The 13,649-nt window shown below is 43.7% G+C and overlaps 1 protein-coding gene across 1 annotated transcript in view; it reads right to left on the minus strand.

Annotated features, from left to right (window-relative positions):
• Positions 1-13,649, minus strand: part of LOC128844959 (uncharacterized) — a 188,726-nt gene that overhangs the window by 145,660 nt on the left and 29,417 nt on the right. Inside the window, exon 9 of the mRNA XM_054043145.1 lies at positions 3,135-3,238. Coding sequence (XP_053899120.1) covers positions 3,135-3,238 — 104 coding nt within the window. The remainder of the gene's footprint in view (positions 1-3,134; positions 3,239-13,649) is intronic.

Raw genomic sequence — 13,649 nt, forward strand, 5'->3', positions numbered from 1 at the left:
GAAAGGCTAGAAAGGGATTTTTGACCTTCCGTGCATGCAGTCAGCATTGTTGCTGAAAGAACATTCCATTAGGAAGGATATAATTTTAGTGTTCAGTAAACTGGTTTGGATCAGTGAACAGACCAAAACTTTTGCAAAAAAAAAAAAGAATCCAAAAGTTCTGTTCACTTTTAAAATTACTTTTCTTTTTCACCTTCCTCTGTTATTCTCATGGTATTTCTGGTAGGACTGAAGGGAGGAAGTGGCAGAAATCTCATAAGAAAACCTTTTTTTAATATAAGGTCTCTTCCAGACCAATTTTGCAGCCTCAAAAGGTTTAATCATGTTGGGTTAAGCATCTGTTTTGTAATTACCTTGAACTAGACCAAACCTCAGAATCTTTTAATGTGCCCACAACAATAATAATTTGACAACGTCCAAGGTTTCACCAAGGTAGGATTCTCCTTGCCCTGATTCCAACCAACACGTATGAATAATTTCCAGATCGTTTGATTTATACTAACTGAGGAGGAATAGCTGGACAAGACGCATAAAAATTGAAACAAAAATGATTTGTTTGGTCATGCAAAAATGTCAAGACTGAGCCAATGTTTTAGAAGCACACCACACAGAGGAACTGAACAAAAATAGCTGGACTCCCAGTGTCTAGGAAACTCCTCATACACACACAGAAATAGCCCATCCTCCACTCCACCAATCACGTTTCCTGCACAATTGACACTGTTAATCTGGGAACAGACTACAGATGGATGTAAAACAAATTGAACACATCAGCTTTGATGAACATCAATCAAGATGTGTTTCTCTAATGAAGCACATCAGGAGCAGCTGCCACTTTTAATTCATTCCACATTGGAAAGTTCATAATGTTCCCAGTGGGATTTTCCATATTTTTCCATTATGACCGGTGCCTAACAACATAAATCTTGATTTACATCCAGATGGTGGAAGCATGACCTGAGCTTCCCGTTGGTATTGTTCCTGGAATGGCTGGAAAATTCTCTTCGCGAGGAAGTGGACAGAGAAGGCAACACTGAACACTGTGCTGGATCAATGACCAGCACTGACAGGGTGTTTCTAGCGGAAAAGGCTTTACACTAATACCATTAACAGTGGCCACTTCTATTATCAGCACTGGCATTAAATACCAAAACACATAAAATTGGGAATTGTAGAATATACACATAAAATACCCTTGAAACAGAAACAGAAATCCTGTTCTATGTGCTCCCTCTTCCCATCCTATTTGTACTGTTTTCAATGGACTCATTTAGTGTATTTAATTCATTTGTATACACCCATTCCCTATAGACTTCTGGGCCAAATTCTTGCCTTCATTTACATTCATACAGCTGTGCTGACTTTGACTCTGTGGGCCTGAGCCTCTTTTAAACTCCGCTGGTGTAAGTCAGAATCAACACCACTAGAGGCAGTGGAGTTACACCAGTTTAATACTGATCAAGTTTGCAGATGACACAAAAATTGGGGGAGCAGTAAATAATGAAGAGGTCAGAGGTCACTGATTCAGCGTGAACTGGATCGCTTGGTAACCTGGGCGCAAGCAAACAATATGTGTTTTAATACAGCTAAGTGTAAACGTATTCATCTAGGAACAAAGAATGGAGGCCACGCTTACAGGATGGGGAACTCTACCCTGGGAAGCAGTGATTCTGAAGAAGATTTGCAGATAGTGGTGGATAATCAGCTGAACGTAAGCCCCCCCAGCTGAACGTAAGTGTGATGCTGTGGCTAAAAGGGCTAATGCGATCCTGGGATGCATGACAAGGGAATCTTGAGTAGGAGTAGAGAGATTATTTGATACTGTATTTGACACTGGTGCAAAATGCTGCTGAAATACTGTGTCCAGTTCTGGTGTCTACACTTCAAGAAGGATGTTAATATATTGGAGAGCATGAAGAGAAGAGTCATGAGAATGATTAAAGGATTAGAAAACATGCCTTATAGTGATGGACTCAAGGAGTTAGTTTATCTAGCTTAACAAAGAGAAGGCTAAGGGATGACTTGATTAGTCTATAAGTACCCACCTAGGAAATAAATATTTAATAATGGGCTCTGCAATCTGGCAGATAAAGGTAGAACACGATCCAGTGGCTGGAAGATGACACTAGACAAATTCATACTGGAAATAAGCCATATATTTTTAACAGTGAGAGTAATTAACCATTGAACAATTTACCCAGGGTCGTGGTGGATTCTCTATCACTGACCATTTTAAAATCAAGATTGGATGTTTTTCTAAAAGATCTGCTATAGGAAGTTCTATGGTCTCTGTTATACAGGTCAGTTTAGATTATCACAATGGTCCCTTCTGGCCTTGGAAGAGAAGAGAATCAGACCTGCTAGGTGGCAAAATATAAGCACGGGCTGTATAGTGTTCCACTCATAGGAGACACTACCTTGTTTATCATTTATATTACAGCAGCATCTAAAGGCCCCAACAGAGATGGGGGCCCCCATTGTTCAGGTCACTCCAAAAAACACATTGTAAGAGACCTTCCCTGCCCCGAAGCATTTACAGTCTAAACAGACAAGTCACAAAAAATGGGAGAAAGGAAGCGTTGTTATCCCTGTTTTACAGATGGAGAACTGAGGCCCAGAGAGATCAAGGGACTTGACCAAGGAGTCCAGGGAGTCTGTAGAAAAGCTGGTCACAGAATCCAGATCTCCTGAATCCCAATCCAGCATCTTAACTACAAGACCGTTGATCCTGTCTCAAAGCACATCTCAAAACACATAACTGTGAACCCAAGGCAGGGCTTTGCCACTGGCGGTTTGAGAAACTTATTTCAAATATGAGCCAGCAGATTCCTTTCTTTTGGAGAGCTATGCAAGTCTTGTGCACTTATCACTATATTCTGTCACAGAAATCACCTGGCTTTGTGGGAAGTGGGTCTTGGAATTGCTTGAAGACACTGATACATACCTTGGAAAGTTATCGAGTTACATGCTTGAAGGGGAACATCATATTTCTGTCATTGAAATGAGAGACCCACAGTAGAGCAGAGCAGAACGTAACAACTATTTTGGTGTAGGATCTGATCAAAATAAAGGTAAAGGAAATACATTTCTTTACCATAAAAGAATACAACTGCTCACTGTTAAAGGGGTCTTACCAGTTGTCTCTGCATTTAAACGAAGATCTACGCCAAAGGCCTATTAAAGCATCAGCAGAGAGACTTCGAAGCTCAAACACCAGAGTCATGAAGAGGTCTGCAGTCTAGAAATAGAGGACAGTACAGGTTATATCAGGGGTAGGCAACCTATGGCACGAGGGCCAAAGGCGGCATGCAAGCTGATTTTCAGTGGCACTCACACTGCCTGGGTCCTGGCCACCGGTCTGGGGGCCTCTGCATTATAATTTAATTTTAAATGAAGCGTCTTAAACATTTTAAAAACCTTATTTACTTTACATACAACAATAGTTTAATTATATATTAAAGATATAGAAAGAGACCTTCTAAAAATGTTAAAATGTATTACTGGCACACAAAACCTTAAATTGGAGTGAATAAATGAAGACTCGGCACACCACTTCTGAAAGCTTGCCGACCCCTGAGTTATATAATAGTTATAGAGGAAGCATGGTTCAGTGGATAGGTGCACTAGAGTAGGACTTGCTCAACCGCTGAGCCTGCAGTGTAATCTTTGGCCACCCCTGTTCTGTGTTTCTGCCTCTCCTTCTGGTCTGTCTTTTCTATTTAGATTGTAATCTCTTCAGGAAAGAGACTGTCTCTAACTGTTTGCACAGTCCCTATCACAGGGGTGGGCAAACTTTTTGGCCTGAGGGCCACATCGGGGTTCTGAAACGGTATGGAGGGCCAGGTGGGGAAGGCTGTGCCTCCCCAAACGGCCTGGCCCCCACCCCCTATCCACCCCCCTATCAACGCCCTCCCACTTCCCGCCCCCTGACTGCCCTCCTCAGAGCTCCCAAACCATCCAAACCCCCTGCTCCTTGTCCCCTGACCATTCCCTCCCAAGACCCCCCACCCCTAACTGCCCCCCCGGGACCCCACCCCCTATCCAACCCCTCTGCTCCCTGTCCCCTGACTGCCCTGACCCCTATCCACACCCCCGCCCCCTGACAGACCCCCCGGGACCTCCACGCCTATCCAACCCCCCTTGTTCCCCGCCCCCTGACTGCCCCCGCAGAACCTCCGCCCCATCCAACCGTCCCCTGCTCCCTCTCCCCTGACTGCCCCCCAGGACCCACTGCCCCTTATCCAATCCCCCTGCTCCCTACCCCCTTACCATGCCGCTCAGAGCACCAGGACTGGCAGCTGTGCCACCCAGCCGGAGCCAGCCATGCTGCCACGTTGCCAGGCAGGAGCTCGCAGCCCCACCTCCCAGAGCACTAGTGGCACGGCGAGCTGAGGCTGCGGGGGAGAGGTCGGGGGCTAGTCTCCTTGGCCAGGAGCTCAAGGGCCAGGCGGATGGTCCCGTGGGCCTGATATGGCCTGCAGGCCGTAGTTTGCCCACCTCTGCCCTACCACAATGGGGTCCCAATCTTAGTTAGGGGCCTTGTGGCACTACCGCAATACAAATCAATGACAGTGTGACTGGGTATAATTTGGAGCAGGGACCATCTTTTTGTTCTGCATCTGAATGGCACTTGTTTGTAGTGTTCTTATATACGTTTTGGTCCCAGGATATTAGAGAGACAAGATGGGTGAGGTAATATCTTTTATTAGACAAATTTCTGTTGGTGGGAGAGACAAGCTTTCTAGCTACACAGAGTTCTTACACACAGCACCTCCACCTCGCACACAGCACCCTGCACAATGGGGTGTTGCTGCATGACGGGGGCTCCTAGGCGTTACCACAGTACAAGCAACACAATAACAAAGTATAATATTATATGATACGTAGCACTTATGCAAAACATCGTTTATCTTAGTGATTTATTAATGAGTTACATCTCCCCTCTGTGAAGTAACGTACACAAAGCTGAGAGAATTTATTTCATGTCAATTTATTTAAAAACATGAAAATTTGGGCCTAAATTGAACAGTGCCTCTTTTAGTATTTAGTGCATTGCCACATCAATGTACATGTAGCTGGAGGAAACTAATGCTGATTTGGAACTAAATCAAGTTTTCCAGTTCTAAGAAGGCACTGAAAAGCAGAGCGACTGGACTAGACTGTGCAAGTCCATGATGCACTGATAAAGAGTAAAGAGCTGCTCTTCCCAAACCCCTTTGGATGTATACTGCACTATTAGTGCTAATTTTCATTCTCTAAAGCCTGATGTTGGAAAGATTAACTAAACAAGCAGATCTTTTGCAGTTGGCCAGTTTTGGCAGACTGCCATCTCTTCCAGGAATGGTCATAGTTAAAGCTCTGTGTTTGTCACGAAGGTCACGGATTCTGTGACTTTCCGTGACCTCCTTGACTTCTGCAGCACTGGTGCGCCTGGCCCGGGGACAGGGCCGGCTCCAGCTTTTTTGCTGCCCCAAACGGCAAAGCGGGAAAAAAAAGAAAAAGAAAGCCTCGATCAGTGGCACTTCGGCGGCAGCTCTACTGCGCCGCTTCATTCTTCGGCGGCGGGTCCTTCGCTCCGAGAGGGACTGAGGGACCCGTAGCCGAAGACCCAGACGTGCCGCCCCTTTCCATTGGCCGACCCAAGCACCTGCTTTCTTCGCTGGTGCCTGGAGCCGGCCCTGCCCGGGGGCCACCTGAGCAGCTCAGGCAGCCCCTGGGCCAGGCACACTGGCCGCTGCTCAGGCAATCTCTGGCGCCCCCTCCCCTGAGCAGGAGTAGTTTGGGTGTAGGGGGCTCAGGGCTGAGGGTTGGGGCCTGGGGCGGTGCTTACCTGGGGCGGGGGGGGGGCTCTGTGTAAGGCCAACAGCAACTGCCCTCCTTCAGCTCCTACCTCCACATGCTGCATCCGCCCGCAGGCACCGCCCCTGTAGCTCCCATTAGCTGCAGTTCCCAGCCAATGGGAGCTGAAGAACCAGGGCTTAGGGCGGAGCGGAGGCAGCACATGGAGCTAGGAGCTGGGTCGCCGCTTCCCAGGTACTGGGTAGGGAGCCTGCCCCAACCCCACCACCTGCGTCACCCCCCTGGCCGCAATACCCCCCCCCAGCACCCGCAGCGCCCCTGGGCTGTGACTCCCCTCCCCCCTCCCTCACGGTGCCCCCAGGACCACCCTCCTGAACCATGCCACCCACCCACACCCAAGTTTTAGTCAGGGTAAAAGTCAGGGACAGATCACGGGCCGTGAATTTTTGCTTACTGCCTGTGACCTGTCCATGACTTTTGCCAAAAATACCCGTAACTAAAACATAGCCATAGTCATAGAATCTTGTATCTAATTATGGGCTTGTGTGTTGCTGGTCTGGAATCTATTTCTTGACCATAGTTTCTTTCCCCAGTCAGGTGCCTCCTTCAGAATGTGGCGAGTTCTACTCTTAAGACATTTTCCAGGTAAAGTTTTTTAGTCCTCTTCATTCCATGCTTACTCCTGATGAGACTTATTTTGGAATCTACCTGCTTATTTTGGCCAATATTCAGCTATGATATTTTAAGATGGATACATTTGGAGAAAAGCAAATGTTTCTCTGTAGTTCTCATGGTCACTTACAGAGCTCGTCAAATTTTCTTTTGATGGAACACTTTTCCATCAGAAAATACCATGTCTTCAAATCAAATCTTTCCAGGGGAACATCTCAATTTTGATTAAATTTAGTTTAGAAAAACATCTAAAAATTAAATTTCCTGCAAATTGGAAATTCTGGTTCCTGTACAGTTCTGGTCACTGATTTTTGTGTAGAGTTTTACTATGGAAACTCACAAGTGATTGATTGTCTCCTTTTTTAATGGAGGCCTTTTCCCTGAAACAAATAGCTGTGGTAGCTTCTCTTTTCATCTGGTTACCGGAGCTGGTCCCCCTTTTTTATATCAGTACCACTGTTACATACAAATGCTCCAAGCTAGAAATCACTAAAACAAATCCTCAAAGACTACACAACTGTGAAAGTAATGAAAACTGTGCATCAAGAAATCACATTAAACAAACATAGGTCTGTATTCTCCACATATTGCACACAGCTCACTTAATGTAAATAGAGTTATGCATGCTCAGCAAAGACAGTGTGCTTTTGATTTTTATACAGGAGTCTTATCTATCCAAACCCCAATTATCTGAAACTTCCTATTATCCACATACAGACTGTCCTCTGGTGGGAAGGGAATTACTTACCAAATAACACCTCTGATTTTGATAAACCCTATTTATTCTAAGTATTTTTGATCTCCTGTAGGATTAGGATGATATTTTATTACACCTGGAGACTTGTGTTTTTCTTTTAACATACCATACATTTTAAGGTGTCCAAGCTTTAGTTGGTGTTGCACTTTAATTGGATTAATATCACTGGATTAATTTAAATTATTCATTTCAGATTTGAAAGGCTGTAAAGTAAAAATATTATTCTTACCAAAAGACATCACTATGGGTCATATACACACACACACACACACACACACACACACACACATATATATACCTAGACGAGAGAGAGAGCGTGCATGGTTTAATTCTGCCAGATCACAGCTCCAAAAAACAGGGGGCAGATCTAATTTGGCTCCCTAACTTCTAGCTGTCCTGAAATTTCCTGTGATCCTGTACACTTGCAGTGGGTTTCTACACAGAACTGCCTCCTTGGTAAACAGCCCAATCATTTACAGGTTTCTTACTATTTATGTGGAAAATGAGAGCTCCAAAACTGCTTCCAAGAGCAACGAGAACTTGGTATAATCCCATGCCAGAATTAGATCTTCATTAAAGCCTGCCAGGAGGTTTCATTAAAAAGGAGCTGGCACTATGTAAGTAGATGGAGTAATCTCTTACCATATCAATTTTTTTTAGAATACTTTCACAGGTCCGTGTGTGTATAACTCTTTATGTTTTTGTTCTAATTGGACTTTGCGCAGCAATAGCACATTAATCTAACCAAAATAAAATACACTAAAAAGAAAAGAACAAGATAATTCCAGCATTATCTTTACAGGCACCTTCAAAAATGAAACCACCAAACCCTGAACATTATAAACTTAGGAGAGTCATTGATATCCTGTATCTGGCAGAACATCCAGACAAGTATACTTAATAGACTTCTTCCAAAGCATTGGTAAAAATCTGTGTCAGAACATTTATTGTACAAGCAATGGGCATGAGTGCAATAACCCTGTAGCTACTCACACGAGTAGCCTCGCTGAAGTCAATAGGAGCACTTGTGTGAGTAACTGCTGAGCACTTGTGTGAGTAAGGGGTTCACAAATTGGCCTTATGCATCTAACAGTCTTGGTGCTGTAGCTACAAAACGTCAATAGGACTCAAGCACTTAAGTTCTTTGCTGAATACAGATGGACTTACACACAATGCTTAAATGCTCTCCTGATCTGGGTCATGTGGGCAGCCATTTTCTATTTTCAGAGGTGCTGCAGACAGTGCGAAGGAGATACACCCATCCACACACACTGTGCTCTCTTTTTTCCAAGCTTTATTGTGTCTCTTCCTTGTTGCTGTTTCCTTTAATCTAATAATAGTCATTTTAGACTGAATAATACACTTATTTTGCTCTTTGTAAAGGGACACAACAAGTAATAGGTAACGTTTATAAATCCTGTTGGCATTTAAACTTCACTGTCCTTCTATAGGACTGTGTTTCCTAAGTCTTTGAGACACTTTTGAAACTTTTACCCAGTTTCAATTCTAAACTAATGCAAAAACTAAAGGATCTGATCCAACGCCCATTGAACTCAATGGAAAAATTGCCACAGATTTCAATGGACTTTGGATCAAGGCCTAAGACCTAGGAGTTGTGACTTTCCTTCTCTCTTTAATATCAGCATCTCACTTGCTTCATTTTAACTATATGTACTAGATAGGCCCCAATTTAGCAAAGCACTTCAGCATGTGTTTAATCCCACTCCTACTTGGCAAGTACATAACAGTTTTAAAATGGTGCTGAAATCCCATTGACTTCATTGGGATTTGCACACCCTAAATTACCTGGCTGAATCGGGGCATTAGTTCTTTGATGAACGGGGTAGGGGAGCACACACAGGTTTAAAATTAAGTATTCGTTTAAATACTTAACCTTATTATGGCCCTGATTTAGCTAACTGGAAATGTGCGACAACTGACAGAGAAGGAAAGGGATGAAAGTGTCCAATCAAAGTGAGAAAGAATTGCTGATGACTGGGGTCTAAAGAAAGCATGTCAGGAGATTGGGAAAAATGCCCCAAGCAGTAATAATGTAGGGCAGTATTTCTCAAATTGGGGTCGCCGCTTGTGTAGGGAAAGCCCCTGGCGGGCCGGGCCAGTTTGTTTACCTGCCCCACCCGCAGGTCCAGCCGATTGCGGCTCCCACTGGCTGCGGTTCGCCGCTGCAGGCCAATGGGGGCTGCTGGAAGTGGTGGCCAGTAAGTCCCTCGGCCCACCAGCAGCTCCCATTGGCCTAGAGCAGCGAACCGCGGCCAGCGGGAGCTGCGATCAGCCGGACCTGCGGACGGGGCAGGTAAACAAACCAGCCCGGCCTGCTGGGGCTTTCCCTACACAAACGGCGACCCCAGTTTGAGAAACACTGATGTAGGGGCCTCAGCAGACCAACTCCGTTTCATTTCAGCACTCATCTTCAATTCAAGGAAGTTATATTTTTCTAACACATGTTCAATTAAAGAAAGACAATCTAAGACACCTTCAGTTTTCAAGAGTAAGGAGAAGAGGGAACTATATAATTCAGAAGCAGCATGCTAATAGTATCAGATAAAAGGAAACCATACTTGCATAAAACCCATACACTAATAATCAGACTGAACACATTCTCAAAACAACCTCCCCTGTGACTTTATAAGCTCTAGTAGTTGGCAGCAAATAAGGTAATAAGCTTTAAACAGAGTAAGTGCTTGTATTTAATGTCAACAAAAATACTTTTATCTGGAAAAAACTAAACACCTCTTCAGTTCATAGTTTATTACATTACCTCCCGATTTCAAATACACTCTAATATTTATGTTGTCAAAGAGGGGGAAATAATGTTTATGTTCTTGCTAGAATTACAAAATTTCTTGAGGTATGTGTAAGAGGAAAAACAAATCATTTTTTAATGCTGAGTGAAGGGTTCTCAGTAAGGTTATAGCTTACCTGACTACACCATCTCAACACAACCTAACATCAAGGTTAAAAAAGACCCTTGCACCCTGAAGTAAAGCAGTCAAAGAATATTTGCATTTCTGGGCCAAGTTCAGTGCTGATTTATAACACTCGCAATACCGCTGAATTCACAATGGATGTGTCAGTGGAGCAAGAGAATGGTCCAGTGGTTTGGGTGTTAACCTAGGACTTGTGGGGAGCTGGAGTTAAATCCCTGCTTTATCACAGACTTCCTGTGTAACCTCTGGCAAGTCATTTAGGCTCCTCTGCCTCTGTTTCTCATCTGTCAAATGTGGATAATAATACTTTCCTAACTCACAGAGGTGTTGTGAGGATAAATACACTAAAGCTTGTCCTCCCATCACTATGGTAATGGGAGCCATATAAGTACCTAAGACAGATAAATAATAGCACTTTACACATGTATATGATTAATTTATAACTGAGTAAAATAGGAAAACCACTCCTAAAACTTCTAGAGGATAATGGAATCATGAGCAATAACAGGATTGGTGGACAAGGGAAAGCAATAGATGGATTTGGGTATTGCTAGCATGTCTCCAGAAAATTTGTTCTCAACTAGTGCTGGTTGAAACATTGGGTTCTTTTCTTGTGGAAAACTCTGACTTTTTGTTGAAAAACTGAAAATTTTCATCTAAAACCAAAAGTTTTCAGCCAAAAAAATGTGTGGTTTTCACAAAACATAGGTACTTTTCCATGGAAAAATTCATTTATTTAAAAAAAAAGTCTGACAAAATGCAGTTTAGACAAAAAAAAATTCAGCCAGCCCAACTCATAACATTAATTTGAATGGCCTGATATACAAACATGTAATTCAGACTAAAAACCAGCAGGACAGTAAATACAGGTTAATAATTTACACCAAAGCTTAAAGGAGATGCCTAGCGACGTGCTATAGGGATCACTGTTAGGCTCAGTCTCGTTTAATATTTTCATTAAAGGTCTAAGAGAGGGAGTAAAGAGCACGTCAATGAAATTTGCAGATATTCAGCTGGGAGGAGCTGTGAACCCCAATGAGTACAGTGGAATAATACAAAGGTGCCTGAAAATAACAAACTGTGATTCCACTTGGAAAAAAGCAGATTAATCTCTGTTCAGGGGAGAATAATCCAACCCACCAATAGTCAATGGGAAGTCAATTAGGAAGCATTAATGTTGGAAGAGACTTGGAAGTGGGAACAGAGAGCAAATTAAACATAACTTTACAACAGAGTAGGGCAGTAAAAAAAAAGCTAATGCAATTTTAGGAGGCATATGTAAAAGCTGGGGTAAGGGTCCCTCTCTTAAGCAGCTGGAATGCACAAACACCTAGAATATTGTAGTCATTTCAGGTCAGGGCATTACCAGGAGATATTGACAAACTCCAAGCAGAAAATAGGGCCGGCTCCAGGCACCAGCCTGGCAAGCAGGTGCTTGGGGAGGCCGCTCCAGAGGGGGGCGGCACATCCAGCTATTCTGCGGCAATTTGGCGGACGGTCTCTCACTCCCGCTCGGAGCGAAGGACCTCCCACCAAATTGCTGCTGCAGATCGCGATCACGGCTTTTTTTTTTTTTTTTTTGGCTGCTTGGGGCGGCCAAAACCCGGGAGCCGGCCCTGACAGAAAAGCAACAAAACCGGCTGATGGCTGGGAGGAGGAGATGGCTTACAATGAAAGATTTAAAAAGCAATCATTTTGCTAAGTGACAGCTAAGGGAAGGCGTGATAACTGTCAACAAATGTGTGGATCATGTAAACACCAAGGAAGGAGAGGAATTATTTAGATCCATACAAACGTAGTACACCTAAGGTCTGCAAATACTCCTTGACAGTGGGCTCCATTAAAGTGTGGAACAGTCTCCCATGGCAAGTGGCAGAAGTCCAATCACTTGGGATATTTAAAACTAGACTGGACAAAACAGCGGTAGATATTTAGTGGGTGCAGTCCTGGCTTGGCATTGAGAGGGACAAATTGACCTAACAGATCTGTTCCATTTCTGTCTTCTAAGAATTCAGGGTATGTGATGTTTTCTGTTCATAACTGAGGCCAACTGTGCACTAAGAGTAAGTGCTGACAAGTCCAGGAGGTAAGGAACAGTCGTAGCTGCTAAAAGCAAAGCAATCTATACTGTCTCCCCATCTCCTTTTCTCTTCCAATACCTATGTTACCAGGGTAGGATTCAGCTTTGCTCCCTAGAATCAAAAGCCATGAGTCCAACTCACAGCCCACAAGTGTCCACACCATAGACACCACCCAAATTGGTACTGATTAGCAACTTTTCTGAACACTTTAGGAGTGAGGCCAAGGAATGAATGGGGATGAAGAACAAACTAACCTCTTGATCCTAGAGGTCACCCATCCAGGTCAGAGCTGGGGGTTGGTGGGGAACGCAGTAATAGGGCAGTGTGGGGGAGCTAGCTGTGCCACTGCCCATGCTGCACCTGTTTGGTGAATAGAGGGCGGCATTCTCAAGGGCTGTCAATCCAGTACCACAATGTTAATGGAGGCCACTTCAGAACCTGCATCAGAGCCTCACTGCAAGAGTCTCTGAAAGTGACAGTTGCTTCTCTCCTTTCTTTGACATTTTTTTTTATTCTGCGCTTGTTCTGTTAATGGTCCATTAGCTAATCTCCATCCACATTGAAATTCAATCCATTCTCATAATGGCATTTTAAAAACCCTCAGCTTCCTGGGGAGTGACACAATTTCCCCCTCCTCCTTCGCACTGTTCACTGTTTTGGGGGATTTTCCTCTCTATTTATTCTTGTTTTTGTTTCCTGAACAATATGCATAATCTTGCCTCATTCAGAGCCAGACAATAGGGAGACAAATAAGCGACACATGGCTGCCAAGGAAGCAGTCTCCCAGACAACGCCATGACCATTCCCATAACTCCCTTCCTGGCCCATAGGACATTATATTGGTTGGAATGAGGTGAATGAAAAACAGAAAAAGGGGGATGGGGGAATAATACGGGTCCCATTTCAAACTTCTTGTCACACAGAAGGAGTCTCATGGAACACTGAAAACAGCTGACAACCAATTGTCTCCAGTGTTGGGACATGCATATTATGAATAATTTAACTCTCTTTTGGACATTTGAACAGACAACAGCTACTTGTGCTAATCTTAGCAATTTACAAAACAAGTCTCCCATACAAGAAATCAGTGTGGCTTTTTGGAGACACACATGACACTCAATGGCTACTGGGGAAATTAACTATCATTCCCTTGGGGACACTTTATCCTGGTTTCTGCATTTTAAAAGGGCTCCACACCTTATTTGAAATAGCTTTTTGAGTCCAAAGTGGCAGTATTATGAAATTTTCCAAACAGCACAGAGCTTCATAATCTGTTCTTAAACGCCATCACACATTCTCTTTGCAAGGTCCAGCACATATAAAATTAATCATTCATTTACTGGGAGAGATTACTTTTATAGCTCCGCTAGTCACACTTAGCTCCCGTCTGTT

This window comes from Malaclemys terrapin, chromosome 10 (genome assembly GCF_027887155.1).
Source record: "Malaclemys terrapin pileata isolate rMalTer1 chromosome 10, rMalTer1.hap1, whole genome shotgun sequence".
In the NCBI taxonomy this organism is placed as follows: domain Eukaryota; kingdom Metazoa; phylum Chordata; order Testudines; family Emydidae; genus Malaclemys; species Malaclemys terrapin.